Source organism: Trachinotus anak, unplaced genomic scaffold (genome assembly GCF_046630095.1).
Source record: "Trachinotus anak isolate AG129_WGS33_773 ecotype Australia unplaced genomic scaffold, CSIRO_AGI_Tana_v1 ptg000014l, whole genome shotgun sequence".
Taxonomy (NCBI): Eukaryota; Metazoa; Chordata; class Actinopteri; order Carangiformes; family Carangidae; genus Trachinotus; species Trachinotus anak.
Window position 1 is genome coordinate 9842147 of NW_027273865.1, and position 18887 is coordinate 9861033.

The 18887-nt window shown below is 40.3% G+C and overlaps 1 protein-coding gene across 3 annotated transcripts in view; it reads right to left on the reverse strand.

Annotated features, from left to right (window-relative positions):
* Positions 1–266: 266 nt before the first annotated feature.
* Positions 267–18887, reverse strand: part of nectin3a (nectin cell adhesion molecule 3a) — a 32020-nt gene continuing 13399 nt past the window's right edge. For 2 of the 3 annotated variants that reach the window (XM_071496544.1, XM_071496546.1), the window contains exons 2-6: positions 15326–15676; positions 10488–10787; positions 8291–8408; positions 6794–6945; positions 267–4639 (exon numbers count right to left, since the gene is read on the reverse strand). In XM_071496544.1, coding sequence (XP_071352645.1) covers positions 3984–4639; positions 6794–6945; positions 8291–8408; positions 10488–10787; positions 15326–15676 — 1577 coding nt within the window. In that variant the 3' untranslated portion in view covers positions 267–3983. The remainder of the gene's footprint in view (positions 4640–6793; positions 6946–8290; positions 8409–10487; positions 10788–15325; positions 15677–18887) is intronic. The other variant, XM_071496545.1, reaches the window with a different exon arrangement.

The window sequence follows — 18887 nt, forward strand, 5'->3', positions numbered from 1 at the left end:
GAAAACATGAGCAACAGCAAGGAGGAAAACGAAAGACAGTCTCCTCAATACCAAACTAACAATCTGGAATGGAGGGTGGGTATTGTACCATTCTTTGTGTGTTTGTTTTTTCAGCCATTCCCTGTATGAACCCAGTAAGCTGTAGATTAATATAGGTAATTAGAAAACCATATTGACACAGCATTTATCAACTAAAAAAACTGATGCAAGTAAAAGAACTTCCAAATTAAAAACCCTCCATTCTGAAAGCAGAATCCCAGGACACATTTGAGTGCAATAATGGTGGTCTTTTATTGCAAACAAAGGAACAAAATACAATCTAGCGCACTTTCATCTCTGATTCCTGTGAGACATCAATCATTCAAATACAACATACAAAATAATTGGTCAGAAACTCTCAAGAACAAATAGAAAAATGCAGTGAAAACAGGATCGCCCTCTACGTTACCACGAGAAAAGAGCTCCTCGGACGCTCGTAAGATAAACTAATACTCTGTGAAAAGTACAGACCTCATACAAAAAATAAGATTTGTTTTCAATAATAATAATTAAAAAAAAAACAGCCAGCATATTTACAGGACAATAATATTTTCTATGAATCTGGCTTGCCTCAATTCCCAGTGAAACTATACTTATTACAATTTTCTCAGTAACCAACTTGTTACACGTGTCCTTTCAAAGTGTATAAGGCATGACAATCAACCTTTTGTCTATTCTGATGTTTTTATATCAGCAAATCTTAAATATCACGATGGAAGACATATTAAAGGACCAGTCAGCTCTCCTCTTAAATGATAGTATCTTTGACATTTTTTAAAGTTTCTGTGCATTGCTCAGCCCTTCTAAGGCACCAAATATTCAGTAGGGGGGGGGTCCAGAACAAACTGTACATCAACATATAAAGCAAGAGAGAGAGAGAACAGCTAATCCTACACTAACCTATTAGCATTATGTACATGTATATAAACATTAGTGATGAGAAATAATGAGCGTAGTAGGAGGCGAATAACTTAATTTACATGCAACCAGTTGACCACAACTGATCCAAAAGGATACAAAAAAAAACCCCCAAAAAAAAAACATTCATCACTTCAGCTCATTTTGCTTTTGTCAAACAGTCTTTGGAGATGAGGCAAAACCTGATGAAAAGATCAAAGATAGCAGTTTGCTGGGAGCAACTTTACCAAATAAGAAACAAGTATGACAGCTATGAATCAGCCGTGTGCATGCAGACATGGATGTGCTATTTACTGTATCATCAACTTCGAGCACTTTCGTTGCCAAGTGTGATGAGAAGAAAAATGAAATTTAATTAAAAAGCTGAGGGTTTGAGGTGAGGGGTGCTCTTTGAATGTGGGCAGCAGCGGCAGATGTGTGGTGGCCTGGTGCGCGTGCAACGATGAGAGTGAGCGCAAGCGTAAGTGATTAAAGTGGTTTATTCTCAGACATCTAAACGTTCGACCAAAGCCCTGGCATGGGTGGAGAAGGGTTAAAAAAAAATTAAAAAAAAGAAAGATAAAATGTGCACCAACAATCTATAAAACCCCAATAAGAATGAAGGAGCCCTCAAAAAATACTCAACCCCCTGCCCTGATCTCAGTCTGATACACATATATGGTTCCTTCTTCTAGCAACAAACACCCTGATTGACTAAATGGGGATCTTTCCAAAAAGGCTATGTTTCCCTCTCATGTGAGGCTTTGCAGAGGCCACTTTGATCCATGTATCATTCCTGATGAAAAAAAAAAAAAAGCACTAAGTGGAAAAGTGTAAGGTCAAATCAAGCAGTGAGAGATGAGATCACTGATGATGTCAACTCTTTTGTTTCAACTTAATGTCACTGGGTTTGTTGTTTGTAGGAAAAGAAAAAAAATATATAAATCCCTTGGGGAACCATTACAGAGACAGCTCTAACCTAGATGGTTCTTAAACTGATTTTTTTCACTCATGGATTAAGTTTCTAGTTTCCATGATCGCTGTATATCCACAGAGGAGCTGCTGAGGAGCCAAACCAAAACATTATAGTCTGTTCTGTGATCAGTAGTGATGTCAGACGCTCACAATGTTTCCAAGGTAACTGAATAATCATACTTCAAACACATACAAACTAGAGCTGAAGGATCAGTTTAGTTTTGCTCCCTTTCTGTTTTTTTCAATAAGTATTTTGCTTATTTACCATCATGAATCATGACTGTGGAGCGTTGAGCAGGAGCAGCAAAACTGTTGGTGGTTTATGGAGCCACATAATGTCAGATGATGACAGCTGTTATAGTCACATCTGGTATTTGTAACACATTGCTTTGATCCCATGTTTATATAAAAAGAAAAAACTATAATGACCAATTGGTGTTAGTCCTTCAAACAGAAACCTGAGGAAAAGGGGAGGGGAGGGATAAAGGCAATGATGGCGATACAGCCTGTTATCATGGCTAGGTTGAGGAGGCCAAGGCCCCGTTGGTTTTCTTTGATGTTTGATGGCAAATGTAATAAGAGTTGTGCTTTTTCACTGCAAGAAAGTGACTGCATTAAGACATTTCAATACCGATAATAGTGTATTCGAATGAAGTTATAGTCTGTGGTCTAAGATTTTCAAAGAAGTTAAACCCTATTTTTGACACTATTCATAGCTGACACTTTTTTTCAGCAGTTGCCATTTAATGTGTTTACATTCAGTAATTATCTCTCTACGGAGTAGGTTTTGTCAGTGGTAGTGAGTCCACCATTCCAGCACTGGGTCCAGCTTGACTTCACAGAAAAAAAATACATGCATCCAATGCAATTTCATCAGCTACTGTTCACTGTTTGCTCTCTTTAAACCGTGTCATAGCTGCATCATGAAAGCCAAACATCCCTCTGCTGCTGCTTCACATTAAAAGCGTTCATCTGGTGTAACATAGGGTGGGCCTTATTGTGAAACAGCTACAGGAAACAGAAAATGTTTGTCTCTGCAGTTAGCAAGGAAGTTAATGGATCAAGAACTCTTCATCTAAAAGAGCTGCACGTGACGGGCTGCACACCTCCAGCTCCTCAGTAACTAACTCAACTTTACTCTGTCCTGCTGTTGTGTGGAAAACTACTTGCATCACCTGCAGCATGAAGTCAGATCAAGGTTGTAATTCTACCGTCAAAGAATTATTTATCAAACCAAGATAAGATTGTTTTGTTAATCTGAACTGACGCTGCAGTAAAATTACTTCCATAGAGAGTGACCCCTCTCTCTCTCTGTCAGGTTACAGGCTTGATATTTCATGAGTAATTGACAGCAGATCCTAAAAAGAAAATTACAAGGGGCTGTGTTTCTTAGTAATGTACTGCTGCAGTATCAGTCATCTTTCTTTTCCCTCGGTACTCTGCTTGTGTAATTCTCCCTTTTAATCGTGTGACTTTCCCTTTAACTTGATGATACATTTTGTATTTAAAAAAATCCATGCAGTATAATTTGCTTTAAATACTGTTGCAGCCACGATAAACATATCACCTGTATGAAAAGGCTGTAAGCAAACAAGAGACCACTTTCAAAATGCCACAGAAGTTGTGAGGTTTTACTGGAGCAAAGCTCAGTCAGTCAGGGATATAAATACTTCACTAACAAGGGTCTGAACACCTGACCAGTGACCTGTTTTAAAGACAGGTGCAAACACAAACAAGCAGAATACAAAACCTCATTCACACCAGTTGAAACTTCACTGTATGCCAAAGCCTTTTAAGCCTACACAGATTATATGACTGAGGCCATCCAGCATATTTGCAGCTCCTTGAAAAGCTACAAAAGTGTAATACAATCTACAAACACGTCCTTAAGGTTAAGTGGTTACAATCAAGGCAGAGCAGTACTGTTCAAAGAGCTCATTGTGAAACTGAGCTGAGACATTTTGTTCATCCTTTAACTGAAATGACACAACCTTTAATGATATTTATATCTGTCACTTGTTAAATTATCCTCAGTCAGTCATTTGTCTGTTTTTTTTCCGTTGTTTCTTTCCTCAGACATACCACTCTCTGCGTGAGATCACAGATCCGTCCATGTGGGACACGTAGTCGCTGTCTGTACCATTGTCATAGCAGTCCTCCGGGAGGTAGGGGGAGCCGTTGTTCACTATGGGGCTGTGCACGGGAGGCCCACAGGGGTGCATGTTTTGGGTGTTGTAGTGATCAGGGTAGTAGTTTCCCTCCTTGAGACCCCTGTGGGTATCCCCCCTGTCAGCCCAGTCGTCCCTGTCTTTGCGTTCGGGGGTGTAGTCGGGGTAAATGATGTCCCCACCCAGTTTGGGTTTTAGCTCCTGGCTGCCTTTACTTGTCTTGTCCCCGTAGACCTCCTGCAGCTCATGCGGCTGCAGCACATCCAGCTGAGACTCCTTCTGCATGTCGGACGGTCCCAGGTACTGTTTGGTGTAGTAGTCGCCCCTGAAGGTTCTGCGCTGGCGCATAAAACAGGCTGCTCCCAGGATCAGCAAGAGGATCAGGAACAGAACTCCACCCACTGCCCCACCAACTATAGTACCCAGGCTGCTGTCAGGTAAGGAAGCCAGGGTCGGGGAGGTGAACAGGGCACTCTGCTGGTCCACCGCAGTACCGGTTCCAGATGTGTCGTGGTGGAGGGCTGCAGTGGTGCTGGGGGCTGCAGTGGTGGGGGGAGGATCTACAGAGTGAAGATGTGATGAAAAGATTTAAACCAGAGAGGAAGGACAGCAGATGGAGTGAGAAATTATAAAACTAAAGAGGTGAACGAAGGCACTTTATGTTCTGTAACGACTGAGAAAGCAAGTGTGAATGGTTTTTAGATTAATTTATAACACTGTGCAGTGTCGGCGTAGAGACATGCCTCTCCCGAGACCAAAGAATCTGTTGAAAGCTGTGCTGTGGAGCAAAAAGGGGAAATGAGAAGAGCAGAAAGAGGTTAAGTGCTAAATGTCATTGTGTGTGTGAGCATGAGAGAGAGACAGAGAGGGGTAGGAGGACATGCGTTCATGAGCATCTGAGTGAGTGCGATTAGCTCTACCCCCTTTCTTTCTAAATCCTGCTGTGGGGGAAGTCATGTGAGACAAGGAAGCACTGTGATCGATGTGAGGTTCCTGCATCTGATTTGTCCTCCCGCGGCCGGTGTTTGTGATAGCAGCCAGAGCTGCAGAGAAAAGAGCTGTGCGGAGCTCAAGGTCAGGATAAGCGTCTCCATTCTGACCTCCAGCCTCTGGGGCTAAGAGCAGCCTGATACCACAAGTCGATCTCTGCACAGGCACATCAAAGGCCTGACTACAAAGCAATATGACTCGCACTAATAGAGGTCTGCATCTCCAGGAGGTTTTTAGGTACTAGTCATCAAAACCGGAATTCCCGTAGAGCAATAATGATTTCCACAATTTGTGTAACTGAGTAAGAATCTAATTACCTGAAATTATACACTGTGTGTGCGCTTGAAGGATCAGGGGTAAAGTAAAATCATGGGAGAGGATAACAGAGAAGGATCGAGGTCAGTGAACTGGTATACTGGCAATCGTCTCCTTCGTCAATCCTACCCTGCAGCGGGACATTTTAAACTCACGTAGGTTATGAGCATCTGCAACGATGTAGCTGATCATCTGAGAGACAAGCAGCCAAAAACCACAAGGCTACAGAGACAACTGGGAATGTGAAAGAGCTACACTAAGCAGCCATGGAGGGGGGAGAGTATATAACTGAGCTCAACCTGGCTATCTCTACAGGGGAGAGAGGCGAGAGGACGCATGCCCAAGTTGTAATATTTGACAAGAGAAGCAAGATAATTGCTCAGTGCAAGTCTGTCCTGGACAGGATGTCAGCTGTGCTTTCGTTTGGAGCAGGACTCCAAACCAGGCCTCTCCACAGATGGAGCCTGACAGCAATTTTTGGGGCTTATCCAGCTCTTTCCTCTTGACAGTGAGAAACCAAAGGACTGTGTGTGTTAGCGGAGTATGTGTCCAAAAGCAGCAGTTGCTTTGTTTGGAAAAGGATTAAAAGGAGCAGAGGAGAAATGAAAATAAGAAGAGATGCAGAGTTCTCAGGTTCCACGCCCTGACTTTTACAATAATGAACTCAAGTAGCAAATCATGGACAGACAGAGGAAGCAGACGGGAGAAGTTTAGTTTGCTGCAAGTTTTCTGACAAGGATTTATGTCAATAAATCAACAGCATTTAACAAATCAAAATGCAGGGACACCCCTTTCAGTGATTTAGGGAAGTCCCCTCTCTTGCTATTAGTTTTAATCTATTAAGTGTTGAATTAAACTAAATCACTTGATCACATTTCATACGGTACTGCTGTAAGAGCACAATATATCAATGAATAACATATTTTGTGGGGTATATACACATAAACATACACTATGTACTGCAAATCTGTGAACATCATTCATTGTGTCCTGCTGTGAAACCTGACCTTAAACAAAACAAAGGGAAAGGCTACATGGGTGCATGCTTTGCAGAACCAAGTGGGTAAACACCCACTTCCTTATCTGAGAAATCTAATGTTGCCAAAACCACAACACTGGAAATGTTTGGTACTGATACTCTTCATCTGCACTCTGTGCTCCTCTGTTGCCAGGAATGTGTGAAAGTGGATCTGGGCAGGGACATCTATACAGAGGCTTAGCTCTGCTAGAATTGTTGAACTAAGGGCTGATCGTACTGAGAGGGTAATCTTACATCAGAAAGGCAGGATGAATGTCAAAAGGTATTTCTCAGTTATTAAAGGCAATTTGTTGTAAGTAAGCAGATGGTTAGAAAAAAAAACGTCTACTTTAACATTTTAAGAAAACGGAGTGAAGAGGTCGAAACGTACCTTGTACCCAGAGGTTTACATTCTGACTGCGAAGACCGATGTCGTTCATCACTTCACAGCGATACACTCCAGAGTCATTGCGCTCCAATGGGCGAGTGAAAGCAAAGCTATTGTTTGAGATCTCAACACCCTCTGGCATCAGTCCATCCAACCTGTGCAACAATGAAACATTGCAAATATTTCAGTATACAGTACATCATACACAAATGTCCACACAAAACCTTGAACTTTATACATTGCATTATTACTGTAGGTTTAAGAGACATACTTTCAAAGCGTAGCATTGCAAAGCATTGGAAAAAAAACTTATCCATGACTTGCAATTACATCACTGTTCTGTTGGTTCAGTTTGCCTGTTGCAACTATTATCTGATCACATGACTGTGATAATTTGACTGCACTTCCATCAGTCGAGGAGAAAAGATGTCTACATAAACACAAGGCTGGACAGAAAGAGAAAGAAAGAAAGAAAAGAAAAGAAAATAAAGAGCTTGGCTGTCTAGACTTCACTGGTACTGTCAGCCCAAATGAGACCATATTTCTTGTTTTCAAAGCAAGATGATGACAAAGAGCTGCCAATAGACTGGTGTTGCTCTGATGCATGAACTGTTCGGAATCTTTTATTTATAGCAGGCATACTCCCTGATGGGTGCAGCAGTGCATTCGACAGCTCCAATGTCCACGCTCCAAAGTTATGCTGGAGGTAATTTACAGACAGGAGCTTCTTCACTGCTTAATTTATGTCAGTTTAAATACAGTTAGAGTGTATGTAACTTGACCAGTTATTAGCTGATCTGTTATGTAGTATTTGATATAACATTAGATGCTTGACGAGGACAGTCTGAATGCACCTGAATGACTCCACTCCAATACTACAGAGAACGGCAAAGGCTGCCACATTTGCAAGAAACCTTTTGGACATATATTGCTGTTACATAGTGCTGTTTCATAGCTTAACAATTTTGTAAAACAGCAAAGAGTACAAGGGTTAGAGTTTTACAGCATCTAAAGGTTGTCTTCCAAGATACCATCCCACAAACCTTTATAATGTATCTTACAGTTAAAGCAATAATAAACAAAATTGCAGTGTAGAAATACATTAGAAAAAGAAAATGAGTTATTCAGATCTTGGAAAATATGTGACATTCTCTTTCCAGTGATTAGTCAGAGGTTTTCTGCTTCACTTCCATACAGTGAGGTTTTTTCTGAGTCGCTATTAGAGAAACTGCTTTTTAAGGGAGTTGTGCATTAGCTTCAGCATTCAGCCATAGAGGTTGATGCTTACTCTCACCTGAGTATGGATGTATGTCATTGTATTTTGTTTGTGGTTAGTACAAAAGCACTGTGTGGTGGTGTTATAAGAGACAATGTAGCAATGTCCACAAAATACTGACATCATTGCAAGTCATGAATTAGGGTCATAATGCTTTTGCTGCAGCTATGGGATGATTATCTACCAGAATGGTTTATCTGAAGGCAGATTCTGGGGACACTGACCTGATCCATGTGAAGTGACGGGCAGGTGGGTTAGCTTTGGCACCACAGGTGAACTTCACATTCTCTTGTCCCACATACCAATTTTTGTCAAGTCCATTTATTGATACCATTGGCGCAACTGTAAAACAAAATAAGACAAAAGGTTATGATATTAAAAATAAGCATTTAGCAATAAGCATTTAAAATAATAAAAATTAAAAAATTAAAAAATTAAAATATATTTAATCCTTTAGGCTGTGTTACTTCATCCTAGACACAAAGCTTGGTCTTGATTTCTTAAAATAGTGAGGGTGATGTTGGCCAAAATATATTTTGTTTATTTTTTTTAAAAAGAGTAGAACTTAATAATCAGTCACTGTGATCCTGGCAGCCTGATGACAAACGAGCTTTCCCAGAAAGAACAAAGCCTGCATTATAAGCACAGTAGCGAGCGGTGACAAAAACAAAGGCTGTGCAGGACTATAGCAGGGTACAGGACCTGCCGGTGAACGCGAGCCAAGAGAACAAACAAATGGCCCTGGGTTGGTGGAAAGTTAGAAAATGACAGACTCACTCAGACAGTAGATGTACTGCAGCTCATAATAAACTCCACTGCCTACCATGACAAAGAAAAAAAGGAAAAGGGAAAGGAAGGCAGGAGGATGCCTAAATGAAGCCCAGCACATGTCACTGTAATAAAACATGGCAAACACTGACTTAGATATCCAATTGTTCATTTTGATTTCCCTGGAGGACAAATGAGGAACTCATTACAGCACACAGGAAGATGTCTCGGCTCATCGTGTCCACTGACCCTTTTCACATAGTTCAACGTTGAAATTGTGCTTCTTTTGCACTTAAAATCCCTTGCCTCTGCATTTGACATGATTTATTGAGCTAGAAAGCGTCTTTCTTCCTGTATTACCCTTGGTTTTTCTGTGTCTCCATCCGCTGCCCCCAGCAGCCTTCTGCTACTTGTGTTCCTGCTGAGGCCTGATCAATATTTCATAAAATACCTTCATTAGCCTGCACTCACACAGTCCAAACACAGAGCAACCCTTAGTACTGCTTGCCAAGGAAGTATGCATCAATGATTATAACATTAAGATGAGTCTTAAATGGCCCCTTTATGGGCAAAGAAGGAAAGGCAGTGAGCAGGCTATTCATAAATCAAGCTATCAATGTGGGTTAATATCAATAAGATATACTGTACCTGTAAGGGCTGCACAATTAGAGCTATAATAATGATCAGTATTTTGTTGTACATCTTGCTATATCTGATCATTATGATTAAACTTGGTTATTTCAGGAACAAGTTAATTTTGCTTGATTTTGACAACAACACTGGGTATTTGAAATTAAATTAAAATATAATGTAATGTCATTTCAGTTTAAATAAACTGTACAACTGTACACAATTTACTGATCAGCCCTTATATTTAACCTAATTCAAAGCATCGGATGTCAAAATAATTTATTTCAGCTGAAGTTACACCACAAAACCACAGAGACAAAAAAATGATTTGATTTGTATCTCTCTGTACATTTTGATTTGTTTTTGAGGGATTTGTTAGCAGTTTTCTGTCAATAAGCCCAATGAAAAGACCAAAACCAACACCGTCTTTTTGTGCTTCTCATGACTTCGTGAACATAACTGTGGCTCTCTGTACCAAGCCCATTCATTTCTACCGAATATTTCATTTTGAAAAAGCCTCATGAATATGCTTCTTTTGTTGCCTGACTTTTGTTGACTGTTGAGTACGTACAGCAGCAGGGTGGTGTACATGGGACTGACTTAAAATCAACTTTCCATTTTCATTGTACTAAGAGCAACAATGTGGCTCCTTCGTACTTTAATTGTTTTTGTACAATCGATAAACAAACCTTTCTTGTCCAGAATCTTAGTCCAAAAAACTCTAACTGTTTTATTGTGTAGATAAATTGCTTATTTTCATTATTATTATTATCATTTACAATTATTTGAGCATAACATCTGAGATTGGCTAAATTTCATGTTTTGTCTTCATGTGTTAATGTAGAAATTTTAAAGGCTTCACAGTTTTGGAACCGAGGAGCAAAGTACACCAAGCACAATGAAGTCATTGATGATGAGATTTGTTGACAAGAAGAAAAAAAAAAGAATATCACCAGGCTTATCATTTCAGATTTAAGAAAAAAGCATCACAAGAATTAAGGGGTCTTATAATTCAGCACTTACACTGAACGTTTAGTGTGTAGGGTATGCGGAACTCTGTTTGCAGAGCTGGATGGCGCACCACACAGGTGAGCGTCTTCCCCTGGGCATAGCTCTGCGGCGGCCACATGTAGCGCACATGTACGGTGGTAGTGCTGTTGGGCTCATCGTGACTTTCCCTCTCACTTCGCCCATACAGCTCCGTCTCCCAGAAAACCTCAGCAGCAGGACGGCCACGCTCTGCTATACAGGTGGCCACCAGCGACTCGTTCCCGCCATCCAGCAGAGCTGTGGGGCCAGCAGACACATACACCTTTGGCTCCACTGTGAAGAAGAGGGCGGAGAGAAGGGGAGGAGATGACAGGATGGAGAAAAGATTACAAAATGAATATTGATCTTTTTGTGTATGTATATGAATAAATAATGTCCATCATGTTGTATATGGACAAAAGGAAGTGGCCTCAGTATACTTAACTGCTAAAGAGCACAGATTGACTTCTTCCATTTCACATATATGCATTAAAAATTGATGAACCATGCTATTCAATCATATGGAGGCATTTCAGTGGAGACAGAGGTGTCTTTATTGTTCAGTGTCAAGCATATAATCTGCTGGAGAAAGGGTAATGCATAGCAGTAGCATCAATGGGTCCAACTGTATGGTTCTAACAAAGCATATCAGTGTCTGTAGTATGCATTTAACAGTGGGGAAAAAACAAAACAAAACACAGTATTTCAGAATCCGAGGCAACTGACAGTCGCACTGTAGTGTGTTTATATTTGACTGTGTGCTGTACTGGAAGAGGAGGAGGTATGTTAATGTAGGCTTGTCAGTGCTTTAGAGCTGGGGTAATGTTACACTGGCTTCCTGAGAATAACTGGAGGTTTAGATGTAACAAGGATTTTCTCGACAGAGAAAAGCAAAACAGATCCATGCAAGAGGGACGTGACCAGAATAACGCAACCTTCTACCTGTTGTACAAAGCAGAGTAACAGTTTATCTTGTGCTGCACTGGCCTAAAATAAACATATGGGGCCCTGTTTAATAACCGCAAAGTGTCAGAAATGACACTTGGGAAAGTTCAGCAAGACAAAGGAGGACAAAAGACAGTCCAAACACAAAAGAGTCTGCTGGGGAACTCTGGGAAGAGGTCAAAATGGGGAGGTAGTGAGGTAAACTGGCTGCACACCAGTTATACAAGATCACACTTCCATGTACCACTGATACAGAATTTCCCTCTTTGGTTCATTTCTTTGTTGTTTATGAGTGCACTACCATCCCTGTCGCTCTTAAAAAAGCACTAACAGCTGTTCCACTTACTGCAATGGTGACAGTTTTAAAGGCGGCACGTGGGGGCACACACCAGCCTAATCCACAAGACAAGGTCATCACCTTTAAGACATCTGCGACCCTTCTCCACCCAGGCTGAGCAGGAGGTCCAACAACAAATTCAAATAACTCCTTACACCCCCTTTTTCCAAAAATAACCTGGCGTCTCCTGTACCCAGTGCAGGGGTGGGGACGCTGTTCTCAGTCATCCACCTCACATTCTTCACTCACTACTCTCTGCCCCCCCTCACAGGCTTCTGACTATAAACAGTAGTTGCTCTATGTTAGGAGGCGAGCTGGCTGAAGCTTCAGAATAAGTAAATCAGAGAGACGTGTTAATTTGGAGTTGCTGTCAGGAAGGGAGGGGAACACTCTGGATAAGTGCAAATGCTTTAGGGGAAAGGGTAACGATTTCCCTTCAGCAAACTGGCTGCATGGGCCCTTTCTCGCCCACATACACACATCTACATATGCACACTGAACACTGACGTCAGAGTGGGAACCCCAATACAGAAGGGATTTAGCTGGATGTTCAATGGTCCTGCATCAGCAGGAGGTCCGCCAACAAATATTTACATTTTTATAGTAAGATTTAGCATAAAAACCTATAAACTGTCGTTTTTACTATTTAAAGCAGTCAGTGTGGCCTACACCAGTTCTGAAATCAGCAGACATCAATTTTGTTTTAGATTTTGGACTGCAAATGAAGTGCAAAAGAAGCCACACCTGGCAAGCAGGTAAGGTCAATGAAATTATCCGCAAGTAAGCCGCTGGCTTGGGATGTATTATAGCTTTATAACGCAAACTACACAGACACTGGGGACCATCAAACATTATTTGAGTAGACCAAAAGGAGAAATGAAACATTTTTCACAAGAGAGAAACTATGACACTCTTCAGATTTTTGCTTCCATCTGTAAGCAACTTTATCCATCTCTCTGTGGGGTATGATTCCTCATTTTTATAACTCAGCAAAAAAAAAGAGCTGCATTACTGGCCACATGAATGAACAGACAACTTTAAAACAAAAAACGAATGTGGTTTGTATGCGGATAAAGCTCCAATCCTTAGAGCTGACGTAGTTCTAGAATTATTTGCAGTCGTCCTTATCAGTAACATCTTACCAACATAATGTGTGTTCATGTTTTGTTTTTAAGGAAGGTCAATTGTTGGTTAACAGATTTCCTATAGACCTGTCAGCAGTTTAAAACAAAGGGTCATTCTAATCCATTCCCTATATGCAGTAGTTTTTCCTCCTCTGGTTCCTTCCTCTTGCTCACTGGTGGAGACCTCTGGCCCATGTACTGCATCACAATTCCTGCTAAACTGGTCCTTAAATGCTTGAGATGAAAACCAGAGTAAAGACAGTGTGAGGCCAATACAAATACTGTGTGTTGAGTGATAGTGACTGAATGCAAGCAAAGGTTTTATCAAGAGTGTGACTTTTGAAATTAAGTCAATGTCCACTGCACCTGTTAATCATTATGATGTGTGTCGTGACTTTGGTCTATTATTCATGGGTTTGAGCCTTTTCATTGCTTTACTTCAGTTCATTTGAAAGGAAAGAAAATGAAAGTCAAGTGCTCTCACAAACCTCAAAGAATTAACATGAATCAACTCTGAAAACAGAAAATAGAATAGAATAGAAAATAGAATAGAAAATAGAATACACACTGTAGAATCAATATTCCCTATATTAGATCTATATATTAATCAATTGTTCATATACTGACGAGATACCCACAATTTTTCAGAGATGCATTTATTGGGCTACAGTCACTGTGTTCCTTCTGGAAAGGTCTGTGAAAAATATACATGCCAACACGAAACAAGGCAGAGATGGAGAAGCCACTCTTCAAGGCTGCCTTGGGAGCTTGGATGTGCTGACTTTAGGACTTGTAATTGTGATGTTCTCTTTCTAACAAAAATACGCTGTGGGATAAACTAATTTGCACATGACATGAATCAAATTGTTAAGGACATATATTTCCACCATGATCACACTTTAATTACATCTGAATTGTAAAGTAGACCTTAGCATGAACAAAAAAAAAAAAAAAAAAGAAACTGCTCAGGGTGGAGAGCAAGGTGTAATTGAACTCTGTGAGGTCCCAGACACAGTGGCTGTCACAGCAGCACTTAATATATCACTCAAGTCTCCTTTAGTCTCTGTGGGGAGAAAAGAAGCTACTGTCTGCAGTGCAATCTCCTACTCTCAGCTCTGCCTGAGTGCAATCCAACCACCTATTTAAGGTATGAAACATATGCTGACCACAGAGAAAGTTCAATGTTCATGCTCCCCAGAGAGGAAGGGTTACTGTGTCCATACAGTATAGACCATGCAATGCACAGGCAATATAGCTACGTGTTTGTACACTACATTGTCTGTGCACTCAGACGATTGGGAGAACAATAAAATGGTGATAAGATTACAAAGCTATGGGTTTTTTTTTTTTCGCATTTACATAGGTAGCAATAAATAAATAGATCTTTGTGTGTGTTTGATGCTGCACTGTACATATTTTATTCGTTTTTTGGTAAATATTTTATATGTCTCATATAGTACATATATACTCATATATTATATTTACTGTGGCCATGTTTTTATTTTGTTTGTTTTTTGGGGTTATCAAGGAAAGGCAAATAGCCTTGACATTCAGCATAAAACATACATATCAGTAACCATAGAGTGAATCATTAAAATGAGCTAGAAAATAGAAAAGTTTTATATAGAAAAGATTTCTACACCGCAGACTGCCAAGTTTGTCATCTACTTCTCCACTGTCTGTGAGAGCTTTACAAATACCAATTACTCAGCCTGAGGTATGATTTCATAATTAGTGACAAAGGGTAAAGAGGGCAGAACTCAAAAAAAAAAACCTCTCTGGGAAATAGCTGCACATTGATGTTTTACGACCAGTGATACATATGAAACGTTTTCATGCAGCTTGGTTAAATGCAATTTAATGTCCTGAGAGTTGCTCCTTATCACACCCTGCAATTAACTTGTTGTTGCATGCAACTAAGTTGCATTGAGTTGGGACAGTTTAAACTTTCTGCATTCTGTTTACATGTTTGCTACATGAGGAGAGACTCCTAGTATTAAAAGTGTTTATACTCTGCGTGTGTCTTACATGTAGCATGTAAGTGGCCTTATAGCAGATCTTATGGAGACTCGGTAAAAGAACATTTCTAAAAAGTACTAATATAGTGCTGGGTATTTCAACCTGACGTAGCACTTTTTCACAGCAAGTAACACTGCAGTGAGTGAGATGAGTGGGACCACATGACAGCCGCCTCTGCAGCAGATTCCTGCAGGAATTTAAATCTACATGGCCTCTGTCCAGATAGTCATTTTAAAAGGTCAGGTGGCTTTAGGGAAAAGTTCATTCCCCCAGGGTAAACACTTAGTGGTTACCTAAACTTTGCTTAATCACAACCAACAACTCTGGCCTTTGAAAATTGAGATTTAAGAACAGCATGAAGAAACAATGCACACAGTGAAGATGGACGTGAGAGAGCTCTACGTTACCTAATACATTGACGAAGGTTGATGCTTGTGTATTGCCCAGAGGAAACGTTGCCACTTTGCAGGTGTAGGACCCGATATCTGTAAAGCCAACTTCTTTAAGGGTAATGGTGGCATCTTGAATCGAAGGGGAAACAAATGAGACGCGCTGGGCATATTCTTGAGAGAATGAGGTTCCATACTTGGGGTTGAACACTGCCAAGGTAATGGTGCCTGAGGGAAGACGACGTTCCCAGGAGATCTGTGTGAGACTGAGGTTGGAGCCCACCTCTATTCTGCAGCCCAGCGTGATGTTCTTCCCCAGCACTGCATTCACTCTCTCAGGAACAATCACGTGGTTACTGCTCACACCTGCTGAGAAAGAAGGACGTTTCAGAGACTCAGACAGCAACACGATTGTTTCGACGATAATCAAATTGGAAAACTGGATTTCTCATGCAAGTGTCACCTAATTGGATTAATAGATTACAATTTTTCTTCTATGGTGTCTAGTAGTGGAAGAAAATGGTCTGTGAATTGAAATCTAGATTGAATTTGTCACAGTAAGTTTTTCCTTGTCCATTGTGACAGCTGTAACACCACAGAATGTGTGCTATCCCCAGACAAAAGTAGAATTCAAAGTACAGCAGCTGAGATATACCAATCCAGGGAATGAATAGGGAGAAAATTGCTGTTTTCTTCAGTACTGACCAGTGTTAACACTGGGAAATAGGACATCAGCATATACTGATGTGGCATAGTGCATATACCTGCAATGAGACACATCTCACCCACACTGGCATGTGAGATTACACGAGAAATGAAAGTTGTGACTTTCTGGGCATGTGCTGCTGCCACCTGTGTGTTCTGGTGTTAATAGTGCGATCTAGAGCAATTGAATCCATAATGGGCCAACAACAGTACAGTTTTTCCTTACTGCCACTTTAAATTTTGATTCATATGTCAAAAAGAGCAGCTTGACTTGATTAGCTTTCTACAAACTGCAGTACACTATATCATACATTCTTCCTCCTCTCCCATCATCAGTGTTACTTATCCTTCCATGGTCACATTAAAAGCCATCATTTGTTTAAGACCTGTTTTTCCTGGGGTCGAAAAAGACACCAGACTTCATCTGGGTTACTCTGAGTGCTCTGGTTTCCCTCTTAATAAGCAACACACTTGCACCGCAGGACACTCAGATTGTCCCTCTTGCTAATTATCAGAGCACATTGTAAGCAGGAATGAAAAAAAAAAAAAACTCTGGAAGGAGATGAAACAAAAGAAGCAGTTTAATGGTTTTATTCCCTCTTTTTATGGGGCCCTTAATTTGACTTGAAGCCCACCGCAGGTTGCTTTTTTTTTGTTTTTTTGAATGACTTATTTTACACAAATGCAACATGTAAACTTTTCTTAATGGCCATTTTGAACGCTACAATTTGTTGAGGTTCTGTAAGTCAAGACAAGATCATTTTTTTCTGTTAAGAATATTTTAACTTTAAAAACATAATAAATTACTGAAGGAGGTGTGATTCTGTGGCCATGATAAGTGAGCTGTATGTAATCTATGTAAAGTGATCTCTATGTCACAGTTGATAGACGTGGTACTGGTTTATGACAAAAAAACTACCGTATTTTCCGCACTATAGGGCGCACTGGATTATAAGGCGCACTGTCAATGAATGGTCTATTTTCGAACTTTTTTCATATATAAAGCGCACCGGACTATAAGGCGCATTAAGCGAAACAAAACAGTCAGATAAGTCAGTCAAACTTTATTAAACGCGTTCACAATAACTCCCAACCTTTTCAGTTGTAACACGTAAAAAAAAGCACAGTCTGATACCGCTAAATCAAACGTTAGCGTATTCACAATAACTCCTTATAGGTCCTTATACACACACACACTGTAATATTATGGTGAAGCACAGTATGTATTACTCCGCGACGCTCCTGACTACGGTAGCCGTAATGCTGCAAGCGGTGCGGCTTTGTAGTTTACCAAAGTCGTACTAAAACATTTTGACAGAGCGCCGTGAGCGCCGTGTACCACACAAAATCGCTTCGAGGTCAGTAAGCACAACCAGAATTAATCCATATATAAGGCGCTCCGGATTATAAGGCGCAATGTCGTATTTTGAGAAAATTAAAGGCTTTTAAGTGCGCCTTATAGTCCGGAAAATACGGTAAACAAAAAAAAAAAAACACTAACTTGTGGGAATTAAAGTATCTTAACCTTTAATAAATTCTAAATTAAAAGTCAAGGATAATGCTCTCAATGGAAAAAAATCTATCAAAGTCTCAGTTTTTTTGCAAGCATAATCACAGAAAAGCGTCATTGATAGAAAAATGTATGCTTAAACCTTTTTAAGAGGCTGTACAAAGATTTACAACAGTGGTCAAAACTGAATTGTAGAGTAGATCCATATTAAACCTTGTAAAAATGTTTGTTTTATAGTTAAAATGTAAAAAGGTGACTTCATTCAAAATATTCAAAACAGTAAATCCCAGTTTTCTTGACACAATTGCAGTCAGAGTAAGCTATATTTGGGAGCCATAAATTTCCACTTTGTACCATGTCTCGGATGTGTATGGAGTAAAGCTTATAAAAGTGGTCCACTGGCTGGTATTTTGAGTCTTTGGCATGAATTTGAGTGGTAAGCCACAGCAATGCTATCTTGGTTTGTGAGGAATATAGCCAGGGAGGCTGAGGCTCCCCGTGCTCCATTACGTCCCCTGTAATTTTAGTGATTACACACACACACACACACACACACACACACACACAGACACTACACAGAGAGAGAGTTTCTCTCTTCCAAAATAAGTAATAAGTGTGTTACCATGTGTGTAAGAGTCAGGCATTTTGTTTGAATGGCTGCTGAATCTTAAATGTATGTTGAATTGTGTTGTGAAGTTTCATGTGCTGTTACAACTGCTTTCCTGTTTGTTTTTTTCTCTGCTGACCCACATTTTCAAAATATTTTCCTTGTGTTTCTTGTGTTGCTGTGTAAACTAATCAAATACAGCCTTACACTGCATTTAGGCTTTTAACCTATTAACCTCAAGTACTTAACTCGGGCTGCCTTATTTGTCATCCACTTGGAAAGATACTTAGGAAGGTCACTTTGGGTTAATATTCCATTTTTCCACAATAATTTAAAGATCTGTTTACATCTCTGTCCCACCTTTGAATCATGACCTGGTCTAAAACAAGCCTGCACTGCTATAATAATGTGCTTTGCACAGCATGTGTTACCCTGTGTTTGCATTGCGTCTGCCAGAGTCCTCTGGGTGCGCTGGTGTGGGGGAGAATCAGGGTCAGAGCCGTGTGGGTTTTGCAGTCTCTACTCCACAGTCATCTGAGCTGACACAACAGCTGTTTGTTGTCACCTTACTATTGCAACTCAGTTGTTTTGCTTGACACAATATAACAAAATCATATTGCAGTGACAAATCTCAACAGTGAGATAAATGTTTACAAATATATATCTGTAACTGGTACATGAATATAGATAGCAAACTGTTAAATCTCATCCTGCCCCATTGGTTGCCTGAGTAGTAAACTAACATGCTTGGCATGCGT